Genomic DNA, 24,979 nt, shown 5'->3' on the forward strand with positions numbered 1-24,979 from the left:
CCTGGAGCTTTAGCTGGAGCAGGTACTCCAAGATCACCTGCAGAGGTGAGAGGCTGGGCGGAATATCCCGGGACTCCGCCCCACAGGTAAACCGCCTCCACTTAGCCCGATATACCTGTGTAAAAGGTTTTCTGCTGCCAAGCAGGACTTGTTGGACCTGCGCCGAGCAGGCTCCCTCTCCCTCCGTCAGCCACAGACCCTCTAGGCCATGAGGTGCAGGGAGTCCAGGTCCGGGTGCAACAGACGACCATGGTCCTGGGAGAGAAGGTCGTGCTGTCTTGGGAGCTCCAGGGGCGGGGCAATCGAAAGGTCCAGCACATGCTGAACCACTGCTATCTCAGCCAGGCCGGAGAGATGAGTATAACACCCGCCCTATCCCTCTTTATTTTCAGCAGGGCCTTTGGCAGGAGCGGAATGGGCGGAAATGCATACATGAGGGTCCCCATCCAGTCGATGAGGAACACGTCGGAAACCGACTCAGTCTCACAACCCCAGAGTGAGCAGAACCTCGGACACTTCGTGTTCCAGGCTGACACAAATAGGTCCAGTTGGGAAACACCCCACTTCTGGAAGATTGTAGTTGTGACCTCCGGGTACAACGACCAGTCGTGGTGGGATAGAAATGACCTGCTGAGGCGATCTGCCTCGTTGTTCCTCACTCCCAGGAGATGAGAGGTAGTCAAGCGGAAATCGTGCCTCACGGCAAAGTCCCACAGGCAGATGGCTTCCTGGCAGAGGGCTGAGGCATGCGCTCCCCCCTGCCTGTTTATGTAAAACATGGCTGCGGTGTTGTCCATCAGCACCTGCACCACTCTGCCTGTCAGGAATCGGAGGAACACCTTGCATGCTAGGCGAATGGCCCTCAGCTCCTTCACATTGATGTGCAAGCACCTCTTCTCCCCCTCCCAGAGCCCCCGAGTGCTTAGATTGGCACTGATGTGGGCTCCCCATCCTACATCTGAAGCATCAGAGATTAGGGTGACTGACAGGACCAATTCCCTCAATGGAACACTCTTCATCACTGCCCTGGGAGTCCGCCACCAGCTTAGGGAGGCTAGGACTGGCAGGGGAAGTGTGACCACCCTGTCCAATGGGTGTCTGCTCGGCACATATACCAAGGCCAACCACGCCTGAAGCAGTCTGAGCCTCAGGTGTGCTAGTCTCACTACATACGTGCAGGCCGCCATGTGGCCTAACAGCTGTAGGCAGTGCCTGACTGTTGTTGTGGGGCATCGGTGCAGCTGGGAGATGATAGCCATGTTTCGAGGCGATGGTCTCTGAGGCAGGAAGGCTCTGGCCTGGGAAGCGTCCAGAGTGGCTCCAATGAATTCTATATGTTGCACTGGGGTTAGTGTGGACTTCTGCTCATTTATGAGCAGTCCCAGCCTGCTGCACGTGGAGCAAGTAAGGATGATGCTCTCCTGCACTTGGGACCTGGACCTGCCCCTGATCAGCCAATCATCCAGGTAGGGAAAGATTTGCATACCCTTTCGTCTCAGGTGGGCAGCCACCACCGCCATGCATTTGGTGAACACTCTTGGAGCTGAAGATAGGCCAAAGGGTAGGGCTGTAAATTGGTAGTGGGAGCCAGCCACCATGAAACAGAGGAAACGCCTGTGGCTGGGGAGGACGGACACATGAAAGTGTGTCCTTGAGGTAGGGGGCAGCATACCAGTCTCCTGGATCCAGGGAAGGGATTATGGAGGCTAGGGAAACCATGAGAAACCCGAGTTGTTTGATGTATTTGTTTAGACGACGCAGCTCTAATATGGGTCTCAGACCTCCCTTTGCCTTGGGGATGAGGAAGTACCTCAAATAGAATCCTTTCCCCCTTCTGCCTTGAGGGACCATTTACACTGCTCCTATGTTGAGGAGGGTGTCCACCTCCTGCAAGAGGAGTTGCTCATGAGAGGGGTCCCTGAGGAGGGACAGAGGGGGAGGGTTGTTGGGGGGGGGGGGTAGACGTAAATTGTAGGGCGTATTTCCTTGAGATTATGCCAAGGACCCAACGGTCCGACGTGATCTTTGCCTGTTGGGCATAGAAGGGCCTTAACCTGTTTAGGAAGGGGTGGGGCAGATCCAGGGGAGCATTACGGGTGCCACCCTTGGGCACACCATCAAAATCACCTCCTCCGATTGCCCAATCCCCTGGGGAGCCCCTGCTGGGGGGACTGATTTAGTCTCCTAAACCCCCTATTTCTGTCCCTATTTCTGTAGGACTGAAAGGGCCTAGGCGGAGGCCTTGGTTGCTGCTGCGCCTGGGGTCGTGACTGTCGCCTGGAAGTCTGGGGCATGTACAGGCCTAGGGAACAAAGCATGGCCCTAGAGTCCTTCAGACCATGCAGTTTCGCTTCAGTCTGATCGGAGAATAGAGCCGACCCAACAAAGGTGAAGTCCTGAATCAATTGCCGCACCTCCTGGGACAGGGCCAAGGATTGCAGCCATGAGCACCTTCTCATGGAAATGGCGGAGGCTATGGCCCTACCCACCAAGTCAGCAGCGTCACTGGACATCTGGAGCACTGCCATGGCCACTGTGATTCCTTCGTCCAGGACGGTAGTAAAGTCTGCGGCCTGATCCTGGGGCAGGGCCTCAGCAAACCACCTGAGGGAGTCCCACAAGTTAAAATTATATCTACCCAGGAGGTCTTGATGATTGGCAATCCTGAACTGCAGGGCTGGCGTGGAATAAATTTATCTCCCAAACAAATCCAGCTTTTTGCTGTCTTTGTTCTTGGGAGTGGAACCTGGCCCACCTTACCTGTCTCGCTGGTTGGCTGCGTCTACCACCAGGGTTCCCAGGGCCAGGTGAGTAAACCAATACTAAAACCCTTTGGCCAGGACATGATACGATACTTTTTCTCGGCCACCTTTGATGTAGAGGCGACCGAAGAAGGGATTTTCCACAGGGCCTTTACGATTTTGAGGACCCAATCGTGGACTGGTAAGGCCACTTTCACTGGGGCAGCCGCTGCCAACACATTGAAGAGGCTATCATCCGCCTCTTCCAACTACTTCACCTCCAGCCCCATTAGAGGCCACCCTCTTGAGCAGCTCCTGGTGCGCCCTGAAATCCTCCAGTGGTGTCATGTGGCCCTGGGAGACTGCCTTGTCCAGTGAGGAGGAAAAGGACTGCCGAGGCACGTCCTGTGGGTGCTCCCCCACCTGACGAAGGGATGCACCCGTAGAAGGTCCCTCCATGGGGTCCGACTCCTCGTCCGAGGAGTGGTGTCTATTGGCCTTCTCCTGTGCCAGAGGCACGGACTGAACCCCCGATGACAGGATGAATTGTGGCCCCGGCTCCATCTGGATGCGCCATGGGCCCAATAAGGCCATTGTTGTGGCCATTGACCCTGGGGCCAACCCGGGGCTGACTGCGTCACTGGCTGTGGCACCTTGCGGTCATGTTGGGTGTCCTGACGACTGTCCCCCCTGTGGCACCCCAAGCCACTGGACCTGCAGTGCCGTGCACGTCGTCAGTCCTGGGTGCCCTCCCATGCCGGGGACCATCCTCTCAATGCCTCCAACCTGGAGGATGATGAGGACCGTCTCCATTGCCGCGAGCGGTGCCTGCGAGTGGAGATGCACTCTGAAGAGCTCGAGGTACCGGAGCGTCGTCTCGGTACCAATGACTTGTGGTGCTGCTTGCCCTTTGGTGACCGAGATGGGCGCCTCTCGGAACTCCGCGGTGCTGAGCTGGACTCCATCGACCGGGTTCTGCGTCAGGGACTGCGCAGTGCCAGGTTCTCCGATGGCAACCGGGTTCTGTGCCGCTTTGGTGCAGGCGAACTCCTCAGTGCCGGGGATCTGGAGCAGGAGCTGTCAGAGCACCACCTGGCAGACCTCGACCGGTGCCACCTCCTGGCCTGTACTGCCTCCGGTGTCGGGGATGGACATTGGTGCAGAGAGGGGGACTCCATGTCCTGAGTCGAAGCAGGCCGGCTTGACGACACCGACCTGGAGCCATTGCTGGGGGAGCGTCCTCGCTCTACCCCCCCGTGGCCGTCCGGCAGGAGATCTTCCTCCCCATACTGGGGATCTCCACTGCCCTTCGGGGGGACCCAATGCGGGTTTGCCCCGGGACACTGGCCCCTTCTCCTTGGGCAGGGGAGGGGGTACGCGGAGGTGGCATAGGCAAGGCCAACAAGGCTCTTGCCGCCTGAAAAGCTTCCGGTGCACACAGCGTCGGCAAGGGCACTCTCCCACTCCCAGGAGTCAGGGGAGGCTCCCTAACTGGAGATGTAGGCACCGGAGAAGACTCGACGGGCCATGGTCGGTGCATCTTCGCACTCAACCCTGCCCGTACCAATGGCGAAGGGGAGTTTCCGCACTCCATGCAGTTTTTTCCTCTTCGGCACCGGGGATGTTGCTCAGTGCCGAGTTGATCCCCGTGCCTGCGGTGCACTCTGCACCAAGGTTATGCTCGGTGACGAGGTGGAGCGAGATGGCTCAGATGCCAGGCGAAGCACTGCCTCCATGAGCAGGGCTTTTAACCAGATCTCTCGGTCCTTGATCCACGGTTTAAAAGCCCTGTAGACCTTGCATTTATCTTTTCTGTGCTCTTCCCCAAGGCACTTAAGGCACCGATCGTGGAGGTCACGGAGCAGGAAAACCTTCCCGCAGGAGGCACACGGCTTAAATTCAGGCAACCATGGCGTGGCCCGGCCGCTCTAAGTCCCTCAGGGACTTTTATCTAACTACACTTAACAACACTACTTAACACTAACTAAAGTACTTCAAATAACAAAGAGTTCAAAGAAGGGGAATAGTACTTGCAGAGAGCAAGGCTAGTTCCAGCAACTGTCATGGGTGGAAAGAAGGAACTGAGAGGGTGTAAGCCAGCAGTGCCTCATATACTGCAGCATGTGCGTGGGACTCCAGGGGGCACCAGAGCCAGCCCTACAGGATCTGCTAAGGGGAAAGAAGTTCCGGGAACTGTGCACAGTGGAGTGCACTCACCTATAGTGGAATGGACATGAACAATTACTCAAAGAACTACTACATTTTGAATGACAAGAGCAATGTTTAGGCCTCTTTCAGACTATACCACTCCTCAATGTTCTATATTAGCTCTACAGTCAGAGTCTGTTACCAACAGATGCAAGCTACAAAATATTAACATGAAGATTGAAGTGGGGTGAATGGCTACACACATCTGGTAGCTGTGTATGGGAGAGCCAATCATTCCCTATTAAAAGAGCCTCTCACCTTTGCTTTTGTTGGAGGACTCCAAAGTCAGTAATGGATTATTAGCAACTAATTGAAAGACTTTAACAAATACCTTTCCCCCCCCAAATCTTAGACATGTGTTAAATAGAAGTCAAAAAGAAAAGGTAACTCACCCTGCGCAATAACTGTGGTTCTTCAAGATGTGTGTCCTTATGGGTGCTCTCATGCACCTTCGATCAGAGATTTTAGATAGCCGTGCCCATTCGGCCCGTACATGCGTCCTGCCACTTCTGTGGTACCGAGACAGTTGCCAGTACCATGGCAGCAGCCTGGGCAGATGTGATCATGGCTGAGGAAGCTGACAGTACTGTAGACTTTACATGCTTTGAGGAGTGTCCAGTAAGCGTCAGACTGGCCTTTTTCAGTTCTAAGTAAGAAGAGGTAGACATCTTGTTGCCACTTCAATCTATGATGTCACCAATGACCTGTCAGAGTCCAAAACCTTAGGAGTCTTTGGGCTTAGTGACTCTCTTAGTACCTGAGGAAACTGCAACCTCGTGGATACCAGATTGGTAACCAGTGGGTGCCGGAATAGCTGATTCATTTGGCGATCATGCTTTCTTTGAGGTAGATTCCCTACCTGGAGGGCTCGAAGTCTGTACTTTAAAGTCTTTGAGAGGATTTTTGGCTCTTCCTCTTAGACACCCTAGGAGAGAGTGGCACTGAAGTTGTTAAGGCACTGACTTATTCAGAGACCAGCATACAGGGAGGGTCACCTGGCCTGTATCAGAAGCCAGGCAGAGCGCTCTCCATCATAACGGAACAAGAACAAATGAGAGCAGGAAGTGCAAACTTTGAACGCTGGCCTTTTCGTCATACTCCAGTACCCAGAGGTGGGAGCTGAAGAGTCGCTCGGTGGGGAACAGCCGAAGTGATGTCCCAAGTCTTGAGATTTGCAGAACTTTCAGAAACAAGAAAATCACTAGAGAAAACTACAGAAATCCTGACTATGTTCAGCATGAAGACATGGGTCCTGGGAGGCAGAGGGGGAGGAGCAGGGGTAGTTGTGGACTATTTGGCAGGAAACCGTTGGAGTGATGTCCCCAGTCCTTAATCCTATAAAACTTGCAGAAACAAGAGAACTACTACATAAAAACAACAAAATCCTAAATAAAGAAAGTACAGAAACAGTTTAAGAGAAAAGTTTGCAAAATCCATCCCCAAGGGTGCGGGGACAGCTGACGCTCCAAGTCCGATCATGCAGCAGTGAGAAGGAACTAAAGACACAGTCAGTCCACCTGCCCTTTAATGCCTCAGGGAAAATCACGAGGCAATGTTGGAACGCATGCGTGGATCGACAGACACTACTGCTTTGAAAACTCTAGCTCCAGGCGCATGGCATATGCACATTATCCTCAGTGGAACACAATAAGGACCATCACTCAGAGAAGAACTAAAAGAAACTAAACTGCTAAGTAACCTAAGAGAGGGATCACAGTTGAAGTAAGATCAAGTAAGATCAAGTAAGATCAAGATGAAGTAAGCTAAGGCTCCATCTCACACCAAGGCAGTTAAGAAGGAATTGAAGGCTGTTTGCCCACACAGCACTATATAGCCATGGTGCAGGGCACAAGGCTGAGTAGGAGGCATATGTGGGCTGAACGGGCACTGCTATCTAAACATCTCCAAAGGCACAGGTGCACCTGGAGTGGGGCACTTCTCAAAGAAGAAGCAGAATATTATTCTCTCAATTAGTCAGATTTACCACTTACCACTTTCCAGTAATCTACAAGTCCTCCAAGAAAAACAATGTAAATGACCTTAGTTGAGAATACAGAAATCAAGCAGAGAGAAGGGGAGGATTTAAATAATTTTCAGGCCATCTTTATACATCATAAAACAGCTAAAAGGGGTTTAAACCCCATCTTTTGCAAGTCATGTTTAATAAGAACCCTTTGTTACTAGATGGTAAATCAGATATTCTGTTGGTGCTGCTTTAGTATGCTTTGATCTCAATGGTAAACTTTAAGCCTTGTGTTGACACAAGCACAATTAAGCAGCAATGGAGGAATTAAAAGCAAAATAATGAGACAGGCATACAGTTTCTTCGGCTCTAATTTCTGATCATCATCTGATGCAGGATCCAGACACACTAACGTCAAAGAACAGGGTGATTATCTAGCTAGGGGCACATAGGAAAATACATTTATCCCTGACTATAAGGGCTGATTAAAAGACCTGACTGACAACTGAAAGTGACAATAACAAATGCAAGCTAACATCACCTGAGTCATTAGTGCATCAAAAACCCTTTCTAAAAATATACATATTTATACTTCACAGCAGAATGTCTTTACTTTGTCTGCACAGGGCTTTTTAAATATTGCATACATAAAATTAGTTTTATTTTCCGTTTGTCATTACACAACATGTAAAATTCCTTCTACCGCCTCCCTCTCTACTGCTGCTGCTGGTGGAAACAGTTCAACACAAACCAACAAAGTGCCTTAGTAAGTGCCTGACAGTCATTGGAATGGGTTTCTGGGTTGTGGTTTGCCTTGCTACTGAATCCTCTCTCCCTTTGTAACGGAGTGCCTATACAGTTTGAAAGCTGGACTGTCACCTTCTGTCAGCAGCTGGATAAATGATACCCCTGCAGCTACAGTCAGGGACAACTGGCTGAACACGTGAAAGAGGATACCGACTAACCTGAATAAACATCTAGGTTTGCACTCACTCAGTGCATTAGTAAGGTGAAAGTCATTTGGGATATACCCTTGCTCAAGTATGTATGGAATTGAAAAAAAACTTACATTGATGCCTAGAAAATCAAAACACAAGATAAAAATTCCCAGTGGAACTCAAGTCTTGGTTAGTTTGCAAATAGATCAATGTGCCTCACATGCATCATGCCCGGTAATTAAGATTCTACAAGCCAACTTCTGGCTCCAGAACTTGTACAACCTCACTGTCTTCAAACTATATCCCCAGTGACTTGTATGAAACCCCACTGCCTTCAGGGAGTTGTACAGAAATAATTAATTGGAACCATTCTGATGATGCAGAGAAGGGAACAGTATCCACTTCTCCTCTTTTCTGCATTGACTGGGCAGCGCTAATACAAGCAAAAACATGGTAAAAACGCTGTCACTGAAGTAATATACATAAGGAACAAGTCTGTGCATTAAGAAGATGCCATTTTTAAAGATAAATTTTCAAAATACAATTGCATTAGCTTCTTTAGGCTCCACTTTCAATAGTTACAATGTTTTGTGTCTCAGAATTTGACATTTTATGCAAATTATTTCATTACCTAATTTGCATTTTCAGCAATATACATACACTACTTTTTTTTTTTAATGGTGTGATTTAGAGTTGGTAAAACGCTTTGGATCAATAGCCCCAGTAAATACTTATCTATAAGGTGGCAGCAGGGCATTTCAGCCAATACATACAGTCCTACCAACATGCTTCAATTTATGATTCAAGGGAGCAGGGATAAGCAGGATAGCTCATTCTCCATGGCCTATGTAGTCCTTGGTCTTTCTGGCAAGTCTGCTACTAGTGCAAAGTATGGTGATGAATTTGTGATGTGGGAGCTAAAACTGAGATCCTCCAAACTCATCTCATAAGGGGCCAAATATCCATTATATGGGAACAATTTAACCACTACTGAACTTAACTGGACTGAAATTGGTGACTGACAGGTGGGAACTCTGAGGTATGCAGCCCTATAATGATGTCTATATTACATTAAGGAAAGTTACATTAAAAAGTATTAAGGCTGCAAAGCCCAGCAACACATGAATGTTGGAAAACACCAGAATACCTTAAGCCTGCCCCCTGCCATATTAAGATAAAAAAAAAGAGCTGTGAACTGCACAGATATATTAAACACCTACCAGTACAAGCGGTACCACCAGAAACCATAATCTTCTAGCTCCCAGTTCCATGCACCTTCACACAGGCCAAAGGCTGTTTAAAGAGTGCTTCCCTCCAGTGAAATATTTCACCTAATCAGATATGGGAAGGCTCGCAAAATGCACGCGTGACACACAGAACAAGCTATACTTGGCAGGTTTGATTTACCCATCCCAAAAATTCATATTTTTTCATTTCACTGGGTAATGATGAAGCTTAATTATTGTAAAGTGCTTTGATATCCTTGGATAAAAGGTGCTTTAATATATGTGCAAAGTACTGTTAGTATGTAAAGAAATGTCTGCATTACTCAATAATTAAGTTATGGCTGATGTCTAACTACAGTTAATATCATCACAATCTAAACAACAGAGAACTTGGCTAATCAAAAGGATGCAATTATAATGGGGTCTCTGAAACACTGAAAGCAAGGAGTATTAAAGCTGCTAACCAAGAAGGAAAAAGAAGACTGAGTGCTTATGTTCTTTGTCTGCTAATAATTAGATCTTTTTAAATTATATCAACTCTATATTAGGACCAAGACATGAAATAATAAACTTACAAATACAGAAGCGTCTAAGCAAGCAAGGCAGTTGCAAAAGATAATACCTGAAGGAAAAGGAAAATTTACTCTCAAAACACTGAAAATCTCCCTTCAGCATCAGTGGGGGAGAATAGCATGCATATCTGTGCGCTGTACACAGCTGTTTCCCAGTACCTGTGAAGGAACTATGGAATAGAAGTGATGGAGCTCTCTAACAGGACAGCATAGGAAGACCATGGAATTACCTGCAATACCGCACAGGATTTAAACCCCTGACTATGGCATGTAATTGAATCTTAAAGGTAGAAAGCAGGTTTCAAATATCTCAGAGCAACTGGACAATCTGAACAAAAAACATCTGTTAAATTATTTTACAATAATTTACTATGGTCCATTAGGCTGATGAACAATGGAGCAAGGAAATCAAACACACCTGTTTACATGTTGGGACTGGCTAGCCACATTAATCTCCTTCATACTGACACATCCATGAAAAAGACAGAAATGCACCTTTTTCTGCTATGAATTCCATTTAAATGTCTCTGAACATGCAGACTAAAGCCTGTAGCAACTCTGTTGATACTAACAATTCCCCAAAAACCCTCTGATTGTAGACAACCCTTTGAAGTTATTACAACTCAGGAAAACCCACCACTGCAGAAAAGCAGATTTTCAATTAACCACCTTTTCTCATTATCAGAAACAAGTTTTAAAGTCCCAATTTCTGGGCTGCTGGAAATTTTAAAAAGGCAATTTAAAAACCAGAGTTTACTTTTGTATATACATTTAGGTTCTCACTGAGACAAGACAGATAAAAATCTATTGCTTGGACCAAAAAAAAGTTGATTTAAAGAAATAATATAAATCAGATTTTTATTGGTCTAAATATTAGTTTAGAACATTTGATTTTGCAAAAAAAAAAAAAAAAAAATTGGTAAGTCTCCTATGCAAGACTTGATTGACATGTTTTCCCACGAGAGTTGTGTTTAGCTTTGAGATGTTTGTGGATACACAGCCTCCAGTCATAGAATGGGAGAGAACTGGTAGCAAGCAAGGCATGCTTGACCGGCGGGGGATCCTTAACCTCCCTACCCCCCCACAATATCCTCTCCTTTTGAGCACCCTTTTTGACAGAGCAGTAAAGCAACGGGGGAGGTGTGTCTGTGTGCAGATTTATTGTTTGCTAGGAACAATCTTCTTTCCATCTCTTAAAGTAGAGAAAGTTCTGTGTATTTGAACGTGTACGTTACATATAACATATGGTCTTCAGTCAAGCTTGGGACATGTATACATATTTAATTAAGTCGCTCTGGTGTAACCCCTGCTTTACATCTGCACAGCACATTTATATGGTCATACTTGCACTCTCTTTAATGTGCATACTGCCTAAAAGGTATGTCTACACTGCAGTTGGGAGATGTGATAGATGTGCAGATGTACCCAATTAGCTTTGATCTACATAGCTAGATCAAAGCTAGCTCAAATAACAGCAGCAGTGAAGCTGCGATACTATACACTGCAGCAGGGGCTATGCACTTGAACGCGTAGCCAGGGTCGTGGAAGGCGAAGTCGCCCTGATGCGATCACTTCATTGCTACTGCTAACTAAACTACTTTTTAGAGGATGTCAGCAGGGTCTACATGGGGCAGTTATAATATCCGACACTGCTGGAAATGGCTTTTTGCCCAAGAATGAAAAATTAGACAGAGCAGTAATTAGCATGATAATTATCATCAAGTTATTATTTCTTGAGGACCAGCTAGCCTATTGTGTGTGTTTCAGGATGCCCAGTAGATAGTCTTCATCAAGGAGTCACTATTTGTCAGTAAAAGAGGGACCAAGAACTGCTTAACGGTTTTCAACAGCCACAGCAGACACAATTCACTCTCACATGTGGTGGCTCAGATTACTTTTCATGCTTTGAAAACTTTCCCTCCTTGTAACTGGAAGTGTATGGCAGTCAAAGTGCACCACAAGTAAATGCTGTTTAGTTACAGGTTCCCTGTAGTGGGGAAGGGAAGGTGGGAAGAGAGTTTGAGACAGTTATATATACACACTGTAAAGACCCACAAGCATTGTCATATTCTTTCTCCTATTAAATTCCCCTCACGGAAGATTCTCAATTTCGTTTTATCAAAATAATGTTTCCAATTAGTAAGTAAAATCCCTTGAGTTTGTATAAGCCATATTAGATACTGTACAAAGCATTTTTATTTATTTATATATATATATATATGTATGTAAAATATACAATATGACCTACAAACAGCATTTCTGCCTGCCAATACTTCAACTAAGATCTATTGCTGGAAGAGTAGAGAGCTCTGCTTACCTTTATTAGTGTTTTAATAAGTTATACTCCCGTGAGAGAATTGTAATATCAGATCTCATATCAACCAGTGTAATTTAAAATTTATTTTTGTTTTTGTTAGTGATAATACTTACTGATGGCTCAAAATTGTGAGTTTTTACCAAGGAATGAAACAAAGTAGCCTGCAGTGCATTACTATTAGTACTTACTATTTTCCCCTGTGAACTAAAACACTGTTAAACCAGTAATAAAATTACTATTGATGTTTTTATAAGCCATCAGACCTAGAAATACTTGTCTTAAACTACTGAAAAGCACCATCTGATTAGGTATGAAACCATTACTTAGTGTAACTGTGGTTCTTCAAGATGTGATGCAGATATGTATTCCACTTAGGTGTGTGTACACCCTGTGCATAAGAGCCAGAGACTTTTGCCTAGCAGTACCCGTAGGAGGCAGCGCTCACACCTCATGTCCATAGCTGTGTGTGTGTGGGGGGGGGGGAGGGGGGAGGAGGAGGAGGAGGGCTGGAACAACTTTTATAGTGGGGGTGCTGAGAGCCATTGAATTGAACTGTAAACACTGTGTATGATGGAAACCACTTCAAGCCAGGCGCCCACCGCACCTCTAGTTCCAGCACCTATGTTCATAGCCTTTCCCTGGCTATGAGACAGCATTGCCTCGGCCCTGCTCAGTTCATTCACACCAAATGCCCAGAGACCAGACTTTGATGCAGAAGGGAGGTGGGTGGGTCATGCAATACGTCTGCATCACATCTCAAAGAATCACAGTTACGGTAAGCAACCAGTTCTCCTTCGAGCAGATGTAGCTGTGTGCTCCATTTAGGTGCCTCACAAGCAGTACCCATCCCAGGAGGCAGGATTCAGAGTCTATCTAAACAAGGATTGCAAGACCACTCTCCAAAGCTTGCATCCACCCTGGAAGATGCAGTAATGGCATCATGATCGTAAATGTACGGAGGGATGAGTATGTAGCAGCTCTGCAAATGTCCAGAATTGAGACATTTAAAAAGAAGACATTTGATATTGTTTGCACTCCCTTAGAATGAGCTCACATCCACTGAGGAGGCAGAACCAAAATTATTTCATATACAGTCTTGATACAGGATGTTATCCATTTAGAGATAGTCTGTGAAGAGACCGCTTGTCCCTTAATATGATCTGCATATGAAACAAACAGGCGAGGTGAAGAACAAAATAGTTTAGCCCTGTCCAGATAAAAGGCTAGACCATCATGTGATATCTAACGTATAGAGATGCTGTCCCTCTGGAGATGAATGCAGGTAAATATACAACCTGGTTCAAATGAAATTGAGAAACCACTTTAGACAAAAATTTGGGAGTTGATCATAAAATCACTTTGATCTTAGAGAATTGTGCACAAAGAGGCTCTGCCAACAGAATCTGCAATTAATAGACGCTCGCTGCAGATGTTATCACTACCACCATGAATGCAGTCTTTTGACAAAAAAGCAGAAAGGGAGAAGATGCAGGGCCTCAAACAGAGGTCCGATTAAAGCCACTAAAACCGTATTAAGGTTCCACAGAGAAACAGGCTCTCAGAGCAGATGATGGAGAAAAATAAGCCCTTTTAAGTATCTTGCTACCATGGCATTGGAAAAGACTGATCCATCCTGAATTGGGGGATGAAACGCTGATATCACTGCCAGATGTACTCTCAATGAACTAAGCACAAGCCCCAGCAATTGAACAAGCAGCAAGTTCTCCAAGATGTCCTGGACAGAAGCCAGAGTTGATTGAATTCTGTGGGCCAACAACAACACTGAAAACCACTTCTCTTTCATCATATAGGCCATCATATAGGCTCATTCATCATATAGGCCATCTTTCTACTGTTGAGTGGGATTTGTTGAACAGTAGCCAAACACCATACTTCCTCCTCAATTAGCCACAAAGTAGCCATGCCATGAGCTGTAGGGAGCTGAGTTTGGGATGTAAGGTGCGACTGATTCTGTGAGAGCAGATTGGGATAGAAAGGAAGGGGCACGGAAGGCTGAATTGACAGCGTGAAGTCAGAGAACCAGCACTGCCTCGGCCACATTGCAGCAATGAGAATGAGCTTGGCCCAGTCCACTGTCATCTTGAGGATGATCTGTGGGATGATCAGAAGAGAAGCGTAAAGGAGAGCCTACTGAGATGGAAAGCATTGGACCGGGAGCCTGGACTGAGGCCCCCTCACAAGCAGAACAGATGACATTTCCTGTTGTCCCTTGTAGCAAACAAGTTGATTGCTGGAATGCCCCAAGCTGTGACACTGACCCAGAGAATACTTGACTTCAGGGACTACTTGTGAGTCAGGGAAAAAATCCTGTTTAGATGCTCCGTGAGATGATTCTGGACTCTGGGCAAGTCGTCAGCTATCAGAGTGATACTCTCCTCAATGGAGAACTGCCACAACCTGATTGCCTCTTGGCAGAGCATCTGGAGTGGTTCCTCCTTGCCTGTTCACATAATACATCACAGTGATATTGTTGGTAAGTATCTAATCCACCGAGCCCCGATATAGTACAGAAAAGTATGACATGCATTGTGGGTGGGAGAGGCTGCCCAAACACGTGCTCCAGACAGTACTGCTGCTGCCGCCAACCATAGTGGAACCTCTGCAGTGCTGATGTATATAACCCCAAAGACCGTAGGGTAGCCCTAGAGTCCTTGAAGGAGTGCGAGTCTTCCATCTTGTCCAAAAAAAGCATTCGGCCGTCAAAAGGCAAATCCTGTATGGACTGCTGCACATTGGGACCTGTGACTGAATTCTACAGCCAGGATCCCCTTCTCATTGTCACCGCCAAAGTCATTACTGCACCCAAAGCATTCATGATGTCCAAAACAGACTGCAACGAAGTTTTAGCCACCAAGCAGTCTTCGTTGAAAAATGCCCAGAAGTCCTCACTCAAGGCTTCAAGCAACAAGTCTGCAAATTTAGACACAACTGTCCAATTCACAAAGTCATATTTGGACAGCAACCCCTGCTGGTTAGCAATGCACATCTGCAAGGAAGAAGTGTAAATCATCCTACCCATCAGGTCCATCCGTTTAGAGTCCTTCTCCTTGGAAGTGGACTTAAATCTGCCTTGTCAGGCTCAATCGTTCATCGTGGTTAGAACCAGGGAATTTGGGGCCAGATGGGAGTAAAATCCCTTCACCAGAATGAAGTACCATTTCTCCATGATCTTCGCAGTAGGCAGTACCAAAACCAGCATGCTCCAGAGAACCTGAGCAGGTTCTAGGAATACAAAGAGTTACTTTCTCAGGGCAAATGACTGCAGGATATCCAAAAACTTATGGGTATTCTCCTGCAAGAACTCTGCTTGAATACCCAGGAAGCAGCACTTCACTGCAAAAGGTCCTAGTATGTCTTGAAATCCTCTAGTTCTGAAGAAGAGTAAGAGCCAGGCACCACAGAATTGCCCAGGGTATAAGATGAAGCAGTTAACTGAGCCAGATCCTGCTCCAGGCTGACAGACTTGGACAGGACAACTCTGGAGGCTCCATGAGGGGAAGGTTCACCAATGCCTGGGCCTGTGGCAGACCGACAGTCACCACAAAAGACCCACCCAATAATTTCACCTTAGAGCGACATGAGGAGTGGGGCCTCCAGGACTGAGGAGCATCCCATGGATTCCAAGGAGGCCACTGATATGGATAGTGCAATGGTGGCCAGTAAGCCCTGAGCCAGAGGGCCCCTGTCCTGATCACAAGATGAGTGCCAATCCTGGTACCCATAACACTCCACAAATGGCACCTGATGCAGGTCAGGCGATGGAAAGCAAAAGGAGGAAGATCCTGACCTAGATGCTGAGGAATCCCAGGCTTCAGGGGATAAAGGTGGAACCAGCCCTGAGGGTGCAAGTTACTGGCTTGACTCATGCATAGCCCAGAATGAAAAGGGAACTGGTGCTGACAATGGAAGCAGCACTGAGTACACCTCCATCATTTCTGGTGCTGGAAGCAGTGTCGACCCCAAAGTCGGCAGCAATATCGAGCTGACTGGCAGTGCCCGAGTGAAAGGCAGTGAGTGCCACGACAGTAACATTGGCGGCACCAACAGCAATGAAGACCACAGTGCCAAGGAAGTCCCTTGTGCCGAGCCCAGCACCAGCCCAATTTCCACTGACTGAGGAAGGGAAACATTGGCGTGTGGTGCTGATAGACCCACAGGATCAACAGCCCATCCAGCCTATGAACGATGGAGCCCTGGCAAAGTCCTGGACCAAAGAAGAACCAAGACGGACTTAAAACATTATTCTCTTTAACATCTTTCCCGCTGCTCTCCCTCCTCACCCACACTTAAAGATATTGCTTGCTAAAATCATGTAAAGAATTTAACTGTTAGAATTGCAGCCTGTGTTTTATACCACTGTATTTGGAAGCTAGTATTCCAAACTGCTTCCAAACTAGTGATTTCTACTGCTGTGCTAGTGGTTCTCAGTCCAGTGGCCACTAATAAAAAATTAATGGAACAAAAGCTGTGAGTAAAGCAAGATGGTAATCAGAACTATGTGATTTTTAAAGATGAAATTTCTTTCCAACTGATAAGTCTAGGCATACTTTGGCGAACCAGTCATATGCATTCAGTACAAGTACCTTTTCCCAAGCATTGATCCTGGCCCAGAAATGGAGAACAAAGACTGTCTGGCCTCAAAGACCTTATAACCTAGAGTATATAACGAGACAATAGGTGGGTACAAGCAGATGGGAGAGCACAAAGTAACACAAATGATCAACCCCCATCTCACAGGGCAGTTGTAAGAATGTTTGTAAATATACACAGATATACACTGACGTAAGTTGATTTGTGAAAGTTCAAACAGTCACAAAAATAATGTTAAGAAATTTCTGGAGCCAGAGTGATTTAGATTTAATCAATCAGTATCATGAAAACAATTAAGATGTGCAGCCGTTGTGAGGTTCTAAAGCCTGTAGGGTATTCAGTTCATCAAAAGTGCTTTAGTAATGAAGCAGTTAAATACTATTACTCACTGTGTTCCCAAATCCCTCACTTGAAAGCTATCTATCACATGCTGCAAGCAGACAAAATATAAAACTGTTTCATTTTGAAGGACTGATAGAAATTCAAGAACAGTGTTAGAGACCAGCAAGTTTACAGTAGCACAGTAGATGTGTTTCACTGCTTTATTTCCCAGCAAAGCTTTACTCCCCAGCAAAGAAGGAATATCTGATTTACAAATACCATTATTCAGTTTATAGGGCAAAAATTCTGTTGAAATCACAACTAGAATACAGTTACCTCTAGTTTCAACAAAGCCGCAGTTAAGTCAGTTGGACCAGTCTAGAGTAGAGTAGCTTTTGCCAGGAAAAGCCAGATGTAATTCACACAGAGCTTATAAATCACTGTGGGTAAAGACTTCTCTTTCAATAAAACATATAAAATCATGAAAATACAATTTATGTTACAAAGATTTAAAAAAAAAAAAAAACCCTGACGAGAGAATTAAAAAAAAGAACACAATATATTTTTATATTGATGAAACTTAGAACATGATTGTTTTAATATTGCAGGGTGGCCAAACTGTGGCTCGTGAGCTGCATGCATCTCTTTTATAGTTAAAGTGCGGCACACAGAGCCGTCTGTGATCCCCCTCCAATCTCCGCCTACCAGACTGGGGTGGGGAGCTCAGAGCTTCTGCATACAGTAGAACCCCGTTTATCCAGTCTAATTGGAAACAGGGCCAGATCAGATCATCAAAACTCCGAATAAACCGGAGAATAGGAAAATGCGATGCTGCATCTCCATCTAGTGGAGACAGTAGATACCTTTCAACTCTGGCCCTAGTGTCCTGGTGATTCAGTAAATGCAGAGAGCCAGTTAAGGGAGGGTCAGATAAATGGGGTTCTACTGTCGTTACTGCCCCTCCCCCCTTTTTAAACGTACCAATTTCTGGCTTCTTTTTAGGTTTGTCAGCCTCACTGGACAAAACCCAAATTACAGAAAAATAGCAAAAACAAAAGGGTGTGAAAGGTAGAGTAAATACTAAAATTTTAAAATGCTGGAATGGGCATCAAGAGGGACGCACTAACACTTACAGCTCAGGTCACTTTTGCATCTATTGTGGCATTAATTTTCATTATTAGCCAAAAAGACACCATTAAAAAGATTTTTTAAATACTCATTTTGACACACATTCTCTAATCTGAATTTCAGATCTGAAATTTTTGACATAGTCAAACAATATGGACTTGAATGGACACAGTAAGGCCCTGAGCCATGTGTTTATTACTGTGATTAGTCTAACTGAAAAGTGATGGGACAACTCATAGTAATAAGTTAAATACGTGCATAAGGACAATCAGGACCGTATGGTAAATTACAAAGTCAGAGGAGCTAGAAACATTCAACTTCATGAATCCAAAATTAGCCAATTTCATTCACAGATACTAAGCCCAGGGACTTTTGCCCTAACCTAATCTGACCTGTATAACACAGGTCATAGAATTTCCCCAAAATAATTCCTAAAGCAGATTACCCTGTTTATGCATCCCAGGATTGCATTAGCTCTTTTGGGCACAAATGACATTGGGAGCTCATAGTCAGCTGATTATCCACCACAACCCCCAAATCTTTTTCAGAATCATTGCTTCCTGTGATAGAGCCCCTCATTCTGTAAGCATAGCCTACATTCTTTTTGCTTCTAGATGTATATATTTAGCTGTACTAAAATGCATATTGTTAGTTTGCCCCAGTTTACCAAGCAATCCAGATCACCTTGAACCAGTAATCTGCCCTGTTCATTATATAGCACTCTCCCAATTTTTGTGCCATCTGCAAAATTTATCAGTGATCATTTTATTTTCTTCCAGGTCATTGATAAAATTGTTGAATAGCATAGGGTCAAGAACTAATCCCTGCTGGATGCCTCTGGAAATGCACCCCCTTGATGATGATTCCTTATTTACAATTACATTTTAAGACCTATGAATTAGCCAGCTTTAATGCATTTATTATGTGCCACATTAATTTCACATCACTTTAGTTTTTTAATCAAAATGTTGTGTGGTCAAACACGTTCCAGAAGTCTAATGATATTATACTATGACCTTTATCAACCAAACACTTCTAATCTCATTTAAAAAAAAAAAGATACACAAGAAAAAAAAAAAAGTTTGATGGCTCTTTATTCCATAAACCCATGGGGTTTGCACCAGTACCATTACCCTCCTTTAGTTCTTTATTAATACAGACCTGTATCTGTTGCTTCATTATCTGGCTCAGGGTCGATGTCAGGCTGACAGGCCTATTATTATCTAGGTCATCCCAGTTACCCGTCTTCTGAATTCATTACAAAAATTCTGCCTAGTTGGACTTAACCTTTTCAAATTCATTTTGCGGACTCTGAAGCCTGATTTTCAAAAGAGTTCTGTAATCAACCGCTCCCATTTAGGCCCTTAAATGATGTAGCCAAATTTCAGAAATGTTCAGCACTCAGTAGCTTTCACTGAGAACAATAAGCGCTATTAGGGGTTGACCACTTTTGAAAAAGCTGGCTTCGGTGTTGAGATTGCTGTTTTAGCTCACGGAGAGCATCTTCACTAATGGCTGGTCCCAGTCTTTTCACACTAAAAAAAAAAATTCATTGAGGGGCGTGAAGGGGAGAAAAACTCATTCAATAAACGAGACCAGATATGCATATACAATGCTGCATGACAGTGTAGGACCTTCAAAGAAATCGTGTCCAAACAGATCAACTGTGCTTTTAGTTTTCAGGCACCCTATGCTTACCAGTCAGAGCTCCTCCAAGGCTTCCTCTTCTAAACTGTCTTCCATCTTCACTCAGCTGTCTTTTAAACTTAAATGATTTTCCAGGGCCAGAAGAGACTTCAGGGTTGCTAGACTTCCGAAATAGCATAGATGGAGGAGATAATATATGATCAAGCTGCAAAAAAAATGAAAAAAAGCATCATCTTTAAGGATAGATCCCACAATAGAACGATATTGTCAACATGAAAAATCACATTTGTCTGAAGATTTTGTACCCATTACTGTTAGGTTAAAAAAAATAGTAAATCACATTATATATTGCTATGCGAAGCACTAAAAAGTTAGGAAATGCCACGTTTACAGTTGCCTGTGTAACCTTAAATCCGTACCCTTGCATATTACGATGCAGTCTTTCATTATATGATCATACACTTTTTTCCCTGCAGGACCCCCGTCTCATTCAGGGTGGACACAGAGCCAGAATTAAGTCTGTAGAAGCCTTCATAAACCCAACATTGTGTAACTTTGAGCAATTTTCCTAAATATCATTCTTTTAAACAGATTTTCTATATGTAATGTATATACTGTGACTTTATATAAAGAGCCACCAGATGGCAGTATGTCATAAACAACAACATGTAACACACCACAAGTTCTAGGAAATCTATTTAAAACAAGATCCAACAAGAACTTAAGATTCCACTAACACCCTGAGGGGAAATGTTTCATTTAAAGCTTATTCTGCTCAAATCATTTACTTATTGCCTTTACTTCAAGGGCAATATGAATAAGGATGTTTGTTATTTAGGAGAATATCCCTCCTATTTATTCCTATGCAAAATTACAGTCCTCTGCTTGTGACAAGAATTTGATTAATATGGAGATTGTTCTAAATTTTACAAATATGAGATAGGACACAAAAGAGGGTGAACTCTTAAAAAGATGAAAGTCTCTAGCAAAGGGTAGGGTGACCAGATTGCAAGTGTAAAAAATTGGGACAGGGGTGGGGGGTAAGAGGTGCCTATATAAGAAAAAGGACTGTCAGGACTAATATCAGGACTGTCCCTATAAAATCGGGACATCTGGTCACCCTAGGTGGAGATGTGGTAAGTGTAGAAGGAGAATTTTCCAAGTAATTATTTTCTGTAATGTACATGATTGACTCCAATATCATTTGTGCACTTTGTTATAATATTTTGTAACATCCACTGTAATCTCATTGTTTTTAATTTAAATGTCTCTACCCTAACACTTTAAAACTTTGGAAACATTTTATCACTTGCTAGAAAGGATCAGATTGAGCCCAAAGTCTGGATAGCATTCAGAACTACAGTAGAACAAACACACACAAAAAATACATCTTTTCAATAAAACCTTTGGTCAGAATCAATGCTCATATTTCAAAACCCCACTCCACTGCCTCAGAAGCACAAAGGAAAAAATGCCATTTTGTGTCAGGATGTTTCTTTAACTCTATGCAGTGCTTAGACACCATGGGGTCAAATCCTGGCTTCACTGAAGTCAGTGGCTGATGGCTAAAACCCCATCAACATCAGTGGGGCCAGGATTTCAGTCCCTATTGCATGGAACTAGGTCCTATATAAAATCTTTAGATTAGGATAAGTAATCCTACTCACAACACAAATGTAGAAGAGCAAATTAGGGACCAAAATGAAATTTGAAATATTAATGCTCCTTTTTTAAACTTCCTTGGGACTGGGGGGTTTGATTCAGTCCTTTGGAACTATTTTAATTAGAGGGGGATCAAATCACACACCCCTGTACTTTTCCCTTCAAGTTGACAAAACAGTGTTTTGGCTGGCTATAAAAAGCCAGGTCTCCTTAGCAGCAGCAACATAGCTCAAGCATCTAATCTCATACTTTCACCTTCATTTGTTTGGCAATATGAACATATTACTTTTTTCCCATTGTTGCACAGCTCTAGTTTAAGGGAAAGTGAAAGTAAATTTATCCTGAAACAAAATGCTTCTGAAACTATTGTGTACGATTGTTTTTGTTTCTGATGAGAAAGAATAAGTTATTTATGTAATGACATTTATAGTACATCTCTCCTTGAAAGGCCTACTGAAACAGCACTTTCCTTACAAAATTCACACGTCATTGCAAGCAAAGCTGAAGCAGCATATAAAAAGATTTTCTATTCACAACAGGACAGTCCCCAGTCCACATGAAGTCTTTGCTTCCAAACAAGCGCAACCCACCAACTGAGAAATGTTTTTAATAGCTCCCGCTTTCCTGAAATGCTTCTTTCACTCTGAAGATGTGCAGTATGATTTTAAACAGAGTGGTACATGTACCACTTAAAAACAAAATGGTAAATAGGTCAAGTAACTTCATGCACTGAGCTATGTGATGGCTCCTGGATAAGATTGTCACACATTTTAAAGTAGTGAAGTAATGGAAAGACATACTTCAATTAAATCCATTCTCATTCTCTGTTTGGTTTCCTGGAAACTGTAAAACCACAAGAAAAGTGAGGTTTCCAAATAGCTAGGGAATAAAAACACTGTTGTCCCAAAGAAAGGTGAAGAGACAGGAGGATTTTTTGTTTAAAATATGCCCCACCTATTTAAACAGTTTAAAAGTGTCAAAGTCTTTTCTGTTCAGCAGACAAACCACAAACCTATCTTCACAGTAGATTCCAGCAGAGTTGTCAAATGCATCATAGTAGTGTCCTTGCTACATGTTTGGGGAGGTCATGAGGCTGCACTGCACTCATGCAAAATGAGTAAGTAGACAGAGGTATACATAAGCAGTTATCCAGCCAATAAGGGAGCAGGAAAAACAATTGCTGTGTTAGTTTGCACAATCTCCAAGAGATAGAAATCTGTGCTGAATTTAAATTTTGACTTTTTCTCTACATGTACATTACCCACTGTCTTTCACCCCAGGTTAGTCATTATCAGCTTCAAACACTGGAAGGGTGGGAAGGAAATGTATGTTAGTGATTGGGGGAAATTAGGAAAAAGTGATGGATTACTCAACTTTTCTGACACATAGCACAAAAATGAAATTAACATATTAAACTGAGATACAGCTCAAGTTACACTGAAAAATCTCTCATCCTGAGGAGCCCACTTTCTGAATCCAAGAACAGATACTTCTCAGGGGTGTAAAATGGGTACACATCATATTTACCTGATAGATTAGTGTATATATTTGAGAGTTCTATATCTTGAACAAAACTGGGAGTTAAATAAATTAGTCTTTGAATTTATACAAGAGGTAAGAACTGTATTTTTAGCTTCGTGCACACAATTTACTAATGCCTTTGTTGTTAATATTCCTATAAGTGCATGAGTTCTAATTTATGCAAAATACTTTCCTGATATCAAACATTTAAGAATTGCCCTATGAAACACACACACACACACACACCAAGCAAACACATGCCAAACTCTAACCTAGTTTAAATTTATTGTTGTAAGAGATTAAAATGTATTTAAAATAAATAAAATACCTAGCACTTGTATAAACACTTTTTATCAGGAGATCTAGTGCTTTATGAAAGGAGGTCAGTATCATTTTCCCCTTTTTACAGATGGAAAGAGTTTTTCCCCTATAAATACCATCTTGAAAATATTTCATAGAAACAAATGGCTTGTCTACCCAGTAAATACAGTAAGTTGCACTGCGAGTCATCTCTTATGAGAAGTGTGAGAGTGCTGAGCCCTAGCGGTTGACCCAGCATGCTGGTCACTATTAGCACCAATTAGGGCATCCTCCTCCTCACCCCTGCTTTTCCCCCATCGCCCACCTGAGAAGGCCTAGTTGGTCAAGCATGTGCCTGAATATTGGGCCAGAATGGGGTCAGGAAGTTAATGAGTGAATTAGTCCATTAACAGGCAAGTGGTTTAAAAAGAGTACAGGAAAGAAGTGCTGGAGGGGTGGGGAAGAGAGAGAGAAAAAAGGTGAGTGAGACAAGGTTAGGAGAGTCTAACAAGGGGAGTTCTCTGGGTTCTCTGACATCTCAATCATTCTCCCTACCCCCCACCACCACCACCGAAAAAGTGGCTGGAGAACTCAAAAACTGTGCAAAGGTGTGGATGCACTGATATGTATTGCTGGAGGGACTGAGACACTGTATATGGAGTACATGCTGGTGTTTACAAGCAAGAAGGTGTCAGACACTCTGTGTTCATGGAAGAGGCGTGGGTAGAATAGCAGTGCCCACGTCACAAGAAGGCACAGAGAATTTAATAGGCAGGAAACAATAGGTTGCATAGAAACTAACCTAAGAATCTATAGAATGTAATAGAGTATTATGTCCTTAAAGAGAATGGGCTGAAAAATTCTATAATGCATAATGAATTCTCTCTCTTCTACAGTTATTCTGGTTGGTTAAAAATTCTATAAAAATACAGAGAGAATTTGAGTGTAACAACCTCTCCTCTATTCTACAGGAATTTTCCCTAGAGATCTAGGAGACCATTGATTTGTTCGCAACACAATTTTTTTAATATTGTGATGTAGCCACTATATTTATATCTGTGTCTAGAATCCGCTGCTTCTTTAAAAGGCATTCCCTTTGCCTTGTCCTGATTCTAATACAGTAAACATATACATATACAGTAAACATACTGCAGGAAAGATGGGTTTTTCTTTTTTAAAAACCCAAAATGTTAATCAATGGAATTCACCATGCATGACAGGTCTATATTTAAGATTCCGGGGCTGCAATGCTTCTGTATGCCAAGTTGTAACAATTACTTGTGTCAAAAAGGATACATCAAGTATGTCAACTGGCTAACAGTGCATCTTTATGAATGATGAGCATTTATAGGATAGTCCAGTTACAAACTACAGCTGATATCAATTTTTCAAGGGTAATTGACACTTCATAGAATCGTAGGATTGGAAGAGATCTCAAGAAGTCTTCTAGTCCAGTCCCTGTATCCAAAGCAAGACTAAATGTTATCTAGACCATCCCTGACAAGTGTTTGTCTAACCTGTTCTTAAAAATCTCCAATGATGGAGATTCCTCAGCTTCCCTAAGTAATTTATTCCAGTGCTTAACTACCGTGATAGTTAGTAAGCTTTTTTTTAAATGTTCAACCTAAACCACCCTTGCTGCAATTTAAGCTCACTGCTTCATCCTATCCTCAGAGATTAAAGAGAACAATTTTTCTCCTTCCTCCTTGTAACAACCTTTTATGTACTTGAAAACTGACATCATGTCACCCCTCAGTCGTCTCTTCTCCAGACTAAACAAAGCCAGGTTTCTTTCAAATTTTCCCTCATAGGTCATGTTTTCTA

At 43.7% G+C, this 24,979-nt stretch overlaps 1 protein-coding gene across 2 annotated transcripts in view; it reads right to left on the minus strand.

Annotated features, from left to right (window-relative positions):
• Nucleotides 1-24,979, minus strand: part of MAST4 (microtubule associated serine/threonine kinase family member 4) — a 414,690-nt gene that overhangs the window by 301,420 nt on the left and 88,291 nt on the right. For both annotated transcript variants that reach the window (XM_067569128.1, XM_067569127.1), the window contains exon 2: nucleotides 19,724-19,877. In XM_067569128.1, coding sequence (XP_067425229.1) covers nucleotides 19,724-19,877 — 154 coding nt within the window. The remainder of the gene's footprint in view (nucleotides 1-19,723; nucleotides 19,878-24,979) is intronic.

This window comes from Emydura macquarii, unplaced genomic scaffold, assembly GCF_026122565.2.
Source record: "Emydura macquarii macquarii isolate MOO-44397 ecotype Brisbane River unplaced genomic scaffold, CSIRO-AGI_Emac_v2 contig_2897, whole genome shotgun sequence".
Lineage (NCBI taxonomy): Eukaryota > Metazoa > Chordata > Testudines > Chelidae > Emydura > Emydura macquarii.